Source organism: Phaethon lepturus, unplaced genomic scaffold (genome assembly GCF_000687285.1).
Source record: "Phaethon lepturus isolate BGI_N335 unplaced genomic scaffold, ASM68728v1 scaffold11446, whole genome shotgun sequence".
In the NCBI taxonomy this organism is placed as follows: Eukaryota; Metazoa; Chordata; class Aves; order Phaethontiformes; family Phaethontidae; genus Phaethon; species Phaethon lepturus.
This window is the reverse complement of record NW_010546945.1, coordinates 25,387-33,371: the sequence shown is the minus strand read 5'-3', so window position 1 is coordinate 33,371 and position 7,985 is coordinate 25,387. Positions and strand designations below refer to the sequence as shown.

At 42.1% G+C, this 7,985-nt stretch overlaps 1 protein-coding gene across 1 annotated transcript in view; it reads left to right on the top strand.

Moving 5' to 3' along the window:
- The window catches only part of LIPM (lipase, family member M), a 10,374-nt gene extending 4,796 nt beyond the window's left edge, over positions 1 to 5,578 (top strand). Inside the window, exons 6-10 of the mRNA XM_010289479.1 lie at positions 513 to 649; positions 1,213 to 1,359; positions 2,429 to 2,500; positions 4,055 to 4,126; positions 5,345 to 5,578. Of these exons, the coding sequence (XP_010287781.1) occupies positions 513 to 649; positions 1,213 to 1,359; positions 2,429 to 2,500; positions 4,055 to 4,126; positions 5,345 to 5,578 (662 nt within the window). The remainder of the gene's footprint in view (positions 1 to 512; positions 650 to 1,212; positions 1,360 to 2,428; positions 2,501 to 4,054; positions 4,127 to 5,344) is intronic.
- The last annotated feature ends 2,407 nt before the right edge of the window (positions 5,579 to 7,985 follow it).

Genomic DNA, 7,985 nt, shown 5'->3' with positions numbered 1-7,985 from the left:
GCTGAAAGTCTGCTGACTTAGAATTATACTGAAAACTGTTGTGGGCCATGCAAATGGTTTCTTTCCAAGATGCAAGGGTGTGCCCAACAGCTGCTGGTTAGTTGACCAAAACAAACAAAATAGGAAGATGAGAGTACAGAAGGAGAAGTTGGCCGGTTTGGACAGGACACACACAAAAAAAAAGAAAATATAAAATTGGATTGACCGGAAGAAAAACAACTGCTCCTCCCAATAGTATATGAAATTCATGAATGTACATCAGAATTGCGCATTTATGTTTATATGCATCTGGAAGAAAGCTGCAAAGGCAAAATATAGAAAGAAATTTCTCTGTGAAGAGGGAATTAAAACTACAAGCTGGTAACACACAAATCTAGGTTAAACCATAGTCTCTGAACAACTAACAAGTTTACTTTTAAGTTTTGAAATTGCAGAATAGCATTTATAAACACAGAAAACAGTCTAATGTACAAATAATTATTTTCTTATCTCCTCTTTTTTTGTCTTCTCAGCTTTCATTGCATTTTCAACAATGCCAGAGCTGGCTCAAAAAATCAAATTCTATTTTGCGTTGGCACCTGTCACAACTATTAAGTATGCCAGCAGCCCAGCAACAAAACTCCTCTACCTTCCTGAAAAATTGCTCAGGGTATGTGATGTCTTGGTTTCAACTTTTTAACCATATACTTGTTTGTTCAGCTCTGAAAATGGATATACAAAAAGTATAGGGCTTTATGAAATTTACTCAGTTGCATCTGGGTAGGTTTACAGTATGACTGAAGCATTTGGAAGTTCAGACTGGACATTAAGAAAAACTCTTCATCTACCTAGGGAAATAGTGCACTGCTGGGATAGGTTATGCAGAGAGGTACAGAGATGCAGATCCTCAAAGGTTTCCAAAATTCCTCTAGTCAAAGCCACAACTGATGTGCAAGCTTAGAGCTAAAATACGAATTGGAGTTAAAACTTAACATATCTTTTCATGAGAAGTGAAGTAACACAAATTGAGTAATGCCTTAGCAGGCTGATGCAATGGAAAAACACCTAAGTTCGTTCTTTCTTGTGGGAACACCTTCTGGCAAATGGAGAAAAAGCAAGTGAGAACCACTGAAAGTGCTGGAAAAGAGGAACAGGACACAAACACCTTTTAAAAACACCACCGCGAAGTGGAAGTGTACATTCTTAAATTGACGTTGTCTTTGTATTTCACAGGGTTTGCTTGGCAAAAGAGAATTCCTTCCCCAGAGTGAGTGTCTGAGAAGGCTAATAGTCCCTGTCTGCAGCAACCGAGCTTTTGCCAGGCTTTGTAGAAATGTCTTCTTCAGCCTGGGTGGCTGTAACATGAAGAACATTGACATGGTATTTATAACTCGTACCAGCTCTACCAAGAGTTTAAGATTCTTCTTCCCAAACTTACCTTAATCCTATGGTGGGAATCCTGAATTTCTGTTAGTGTCACATTGCAGGGAACATTCCCCACTACCGCACAGCGATATCTGCTGGTGGCCCCATCACTGGTCGGGGACCACTGCCTCACGCATCAGAAGAGCACTTGGCATCGTCCCTACAATCACCAGCTGCAGCCCCCACCCCCCAAAAAAAACCAACCAACTCTGCAGTCTTCCCTCTGCCAGCCCTCACCTAGGGCACAGTCTCCTGGTTCATACTGTCACTGCTGGTCTCATTGGAGATCTTCAGTATGCTGGCGCACCAGGGAAGAAGAAATAACACCCCTGCCTGCTTCATGTTTCAGGAGCTCTTTGTGACAGAGAAACACACATACTCCCCTTTGTCCTCCTCCTCCAAGACTTGGACCATCAGGGATGTGCTCAGAGGCACAGGATACCTAGAGAGTACTTGAGAGAGGGTAGGCAGACACTGGGGGTTAAGACATACTTGGACAGTTCATTCTATGTCCAGCTGTAGGCCAGACCACTCGGGCATCAAAGTTTTGCTCCAGCTTTCTGGCCGCAGAGCGTGCTCTCTGAGGAAGGATCACACAGCAACTTAAGAAACCCCTGCAGGACTAGGGTGTGTTTTATTTCAAATAGTTGTGCATTCCTCAGGCAGTTGCTGTTCCTTTTGCTGTTCTGTCTGACAGCAATCCTTTCTCACACAGGATCTGTTACAGACTCCTGAAAAAAACACCTAGTTTGGGGTCTAAATTGCTGACTTTCTTTTCTACCCTTTCCATCTGTTAGATTCTTTTAGATTCTCAACCATCCTGGTTGAGGTTCTGGTTAGGGCTTGTTCTTTCGGTGCTACTCCAAACCTGACATGTCACCTGGAGTAACTCTGAGGGAGTCTCCAATCATGCCACTCCAATTTCTGTTGGGTTTATTGATACATGATGCTGCTGTGGCAGATATTTTGATGTACATCTAAATAGAAGGGAGGAAGAGAATACTCACTGAATATTGTCTTTCAGAACCGAATCGATGTGTATATCGCGCAAACTCCCGCTGGAACTTCTGTGCAGAACATAGTCCACTGGAGTCAGGTACTAGCAAACCCCTGGAAGACAAGAGGTACTCACCTCTGGCTGAATGGTATAGAGTGGGAATAGCTGATATCCTGGTGTGAAGCCATTGCTAGCTTTTTGAAAACACATGCAACCTCTGGTTTATAATTTAAATCTCAATTCAAAACACTATTTTTCATTTATATTTCTTTTGCCAGCAGGATAGAGATAACGTATATGATACAAACGCATCTGAAGACAGCAATGAGACACTGTATTCGTGTAAAAACTTGTATGCTGGAAGCTGTGTCTGCAGATGTATATATCATTATTTTTATTGTGTATCCAGTACCTTTTATAAATGATGTCTACAGTTCTGTGCAGAGCTTACCTTAAGAAATCAGTTGTTTCAAATGAAGAGTCAAGAAATGAGCAAGCCATAAGCTGCTCTGTAAAATATCAAATTTTACTAGTAAAAGCCCTTGTATTTTCATCTCTTGCTTTCAAAGCTCTCAGTGTCTGTACGGCAATAGAACTATAAATAAAACCCCATTTATTTAGTAGACCTCACTACTTACAATGTACTGTGCTCTGTCACGGTACATCCTCAGCAGTAGTGCTGATAGAAGCTGCCTCTCTGTATTTGCGCTCACACTTCCAGGATTCATAAATTCTGAGCTCGGTCACAGAGGCTGCTGTAGACAAGACAGGTTTCCTTGCAGCACTGCAGGCTCTGGAGCAGAGCAGGAAGCAGTTGTGAGCACAGTGAGCTTGCAAGAGTATTAATGTACTTTTCAACACAGCAAACACACGGATATGTTTGAGTGACCTCTGCACAGCTATTTACTCAAAATCAAACAATATTTTGGCTGTGAACTTACATAAAATATTAGATTTGATTAAGTTGGTTTTGTGATGATGACCTAGACCTGTAAAGAAAAAGGGTTACAAAGGTACAGTGTGGGAAGCTCTGCAAATTGACTCAGGTTTGATTCAGCATCTAGCCACAGACTGGCAAGTACAATCATGTAGGAGTAATACTCTTAAGCCTTCGTTGTCATTGCTTTTGTTACTATTAAAGGAGTTAACAGACACCTTACCTTCAATATTAAGATCACGTTGATGGTGTCTCTCACAGTAGTAACAACCCACGTTGTAGGCAAAACCAAGAGAAGAATTAGAAATAGTGAATTCTGTATTCAAACCAGAGAGGGAAGAGAAAACATAGGAAGGAGCCATTCACAGAGCGTCAGTGATAGCCATATGACTGTCAGAAGAGGACATGGCAGCAGCAGTGAGGGGAAATTGCCAGAGACAGTTGTTAGTAATTTTACAAACTAGAATAAATTGCTTGCAAAAGCACCCCTGGGTCTTTCTGTGGGAGCAGGTTTTTTTTTTTTGGTTCTGACAAAAACATTTGACTGCTTTTCACTGATTGAGACTTTAAACTAATTTACTGTTGGCTCTATCATAGCTCTTAGAAGAACTTCAGCTGAGGCTTTAGATTGGAGTCAAAGGCTGAACAGGGAAAAAAACCCATAAACTTCCTGAATGATGGCTTTATAACTACCCTTCTCTTGTTCATCCTCTTAGGAGGCCCATTCAGGGAAGTTCCAAGCTTATGACTGGGGCAGTTCAAAGAAGAACATGGAAAAATACCAGCAGGTATATTTTGGTGAAACAATATTATCACCCTTGGAGACAACCAGAAACACAGAGCAAGAAAGCAAGGCTGTAGCAGGAGGCACATTTTCAGAATACAAGTAGATGGATTTAGCCACCGCCATCTCTAGTACTACTTCCCGGTTTGGAAGTCAACAGAGAAAACAAGCAAGCACTAAGGGCAATGAGAGAGAGAGAGAGAGAGAACATACACAAACCTTGTCAATTAAATGACCAGTACTAACAAGAGGAATTAAGGGCAGGAAAGATAGAAAATTAATTTTGAAAAAGAAGAGTACATCTAGTGGATCAGACCAAAGAGACGTCTTGTCTACTAGCGTGATTGACACAGTTGCCAATGCATGAGACATCAGGGAAATAATATTAGGAAGAGGGCAACTGGAGAGCACTAATAGCTACCCATAGATTCTGTCAGGCAGAGACAAAAGGACTTTCTCCGCAAGCAGTCCCTGAGGAACCTCTCCCCCATCCAAGACTCTAATCCCATCCTTGACCGTCCTACCCTTTAGGTCTCTCCAACAGCCTGTCATTAAGAGTTACATGTTTTAATGATGGCTTGCATGGAACACAACTTCCTTCCTTCCTTTAGTTTGTCTTGAATTTGCTTGCCCCTGGAAAGTCACTGGATGCCTTCTAGGTTTTGTGTTATGAGCAGTAATGTGATAATTACTTCCTGCGCTCTTTCTTCATACCATTTGTGACTGTATAAGCCTGTTTGCTGTCCCTGCTCTGGCCCCCATTTTCCAAACTCAGAAGTCTTAAGCTTCTCCCTCTCTCATCCTACAGAAGTCACTTCATGCTCCTTTTCACTCTTGTCACACATTGTGTTTTCTAACTAGACCACATATGTCTTCTGGGGCTGACTAGTACTCCAAAAGGACCAAGACGGGGGTTCATCCAGAGGCATCCTGACATATTCTGTCTTGTTCCTGGCTCCTGTCCTATGAATTCCTAGCTGAGAGGGCAAAGACCCAACAGAAACTCTTTGTCAACTCAAGAGGCATTTTTCCTTTGGCTGTGCTATCTATCAGTTGGATCATCCCTGCAAGCACAGACAGAAAAGGCAAGCAAGGGCACTGCCTTCCTGTTTGGTTTAGGCACCTCTACTTTGAACAGTGACAGAAGAAAGCCCCAAATGCATGTTTAAAGTTTGCTGTGCTTTCCTGGTCATTCATTCCTGTACTGCTTCATATTTTCCAGTCTACTCCTCCTCTCTACAATGTAGAAGAGATGACTGTACCAACTGCTGTATGGACCGGGGGACAAGACTTGCTTGCAGATCCCAAGGATGCAGCCATTTTACTCTCTCAAATTAAGAGGCTTATCTATCACAAGAGGATTCCTGAATGGGCACACCTGGATTTCATCTGGGGATTGGATGCACCTTTGCACATGTACAATGAAATTATTGAACTGATGCAGAAGTATCCCTAACCCACAACTAGTAGCCATACCTGACTTATTCAATGACACTTGCTTTCACTGGGTGAACAAAACCTTCTTTTGCATCAGGTGGTTTCTGCTGGAATCAGAGAAAAGGTTCCTCCTGATGCTATTTTCACACCATGTGTCACTGCAATGCCTTTTTTATCCTGGTGCACTGATGGTGCGCTTCATATTTTCTGGCAAGTTTGTGGGTCAGTAATAACTTTTCAATTGATACAGCCTAAATTATGTAATAACTGTATTTTGCTAACAGAAGACAGGATTTTCTTGCGGCCTTCTCTGTGTTTTAGACCCTAACAATAATGAAAGCACTGACCTTCTGTGGATATGGTCAGTGATCTCAAGAAGTTTTCCATTCTTCACATTCTTTCTTGGTTTATTGGGCTGGCAGTTCTTTAAAGGTGTAATGTAAGCCAAGACTAATTCTAGCAGTTATGATATTGATTAATTTTATTATTAGATGAGACCATGACCAGAAAGTAAAAACTGAGTTCACACGAAGAACTCACTACTGAAAAAAAGATGGTTCATTTTCATTTGAAACCAGGCTGCTCACTTTTTTCATGAGGAAGAGCAAGGGGTACAGGGAGGGTAGACCCAGCAGAAAACATTAGCCAGTCTCATGGTTCAAGTACACACCTGGAAGATGGGAAACTTATGTTCAAGGGCCCCCCCGAAGATAGTGAAATCTTGTCAGACTTAATCTCTGCTGACAGCACTTCCAGGGTCTGGGCACATGAACTTTCCAGGGTGGGACAAAGGACCTGATTTCATCTTGACAATGACACCACTTCAGTGGAACACTTAGGTTCAAAGTTACACTCTGAACCCAGCAGGAACCTCACATCTCCTGCTATGTCACATAGAAGCTACTGGCTACCACAGATCTGAGCTGTTCTCACCTTTACCATGGCTCTGAGAAGCTCCTTTTGGGTTTAAACACTAAAATAAAAAGTACTCAAACATTGCTAGAAAGAATCCATTCTCTCCGTCCCATGGGTATTTAGAGTACTTTGCCCATTAGTGAGAAGGATTGCTTTGAAAACTGTGCTGAAGAAACTGTCATCCTGTTTAATTTCCTGGGGGAACTCTGGCTCTAGCAATCTTGTTTCAAATAGGTGGTTATTGCACAAAGACACCCGCTTGAAGGGTAGCCTCCATGGTTGTTAGGTTATTAGGTTAGAGCATTATGGGTCACTGTGCCTTCACAATGATATGCCATTAGCTTCACTGTGGAAAGAAACACAGTGCCTTTAGGGGGTTCCTTTCAGTGTGACACCCTCATTCTCCATTTGAATCAAATGTTAACGCGGGCCAAGTCTGGGATGCTAACCAAGGCAGGTACTTCTGTTACACTAAGACAGTTCACTGGTAACACTATATGACCAAAGGGTCAGCGTCTCACTTTGCGAAAGAGTTCATTAGCCGAACAAATTTAACCATGGCTGGTGCCACTTCTGTCCCTTTGCCATCCAAGACAACAGGCCTGTATCATCTCCTGAGCCCACTGCTGAGACTATCCTGTTTCTTTGTGCTCCATGAATGATCCAAACAAAACAGATCCCCTCCAGACAAGGACATTCCTTACACCAAATAGAAATTCCTGGGGACAAATATCCTCCAGAGAGTCAACCCTTCAACTAGCTCACTGCTTGTAAGGCAAACGTATGAGGACTTGAGACCTACTTTATGAGTTTTCAATACTTACGATGGGAAATGTAATAGCAATACACCTGAAAGAAGACAGAGCATCCCCTATATTCACTTAGGAAAGAGATTGCAGCTGTGCAGCTATCTTGCAACCTGGGAGACCACAGAGGGGGCAGGGTGTTGAATTTTCTGGAAAATCAGTAAAAACAGGTTGGGCAAACAGCATTGGAAATATCATGGGGACTGTTTATCCCCACTTTGGACATGAGGAGGGACTAGGCATTATGTTGCAGAAGGCCTCCTGAGTGATTAATTTATGGTTTGATGAAAGTTATTGTCATTTAGAGACATCAGAACAGCCAAGTTATAATGCTTTTCACTGAGAAATTACCAAATTACTTTTTTCACCATCCCAAACAATGTTCTCTACGTTGTATGTAAAGCAGAACTGTTACTGTGTCTTCACTGTCATCCTGTTCTTATTTCACTCCTTTCCTTGCCCCACCACCCAAAGGCATCATATTATTTGCAATGGTGTTTCCAAGAACACATACTTTTCTTCTGGTGTTCTTCTAAATGTTCATCAGTGCATGATGAAACACAAGTTCTTCTGAAGACACTTATTAGTTAATTGGCTGAAAGGGCTGGTCCTCACGTAGGAGGATTCTACTCTGTTTGTATCCCAGTTGCCTAAGGATGCAGAATGTGTCCTTCTGCCCATGGTCACTGAGCCAATTTCATTGAG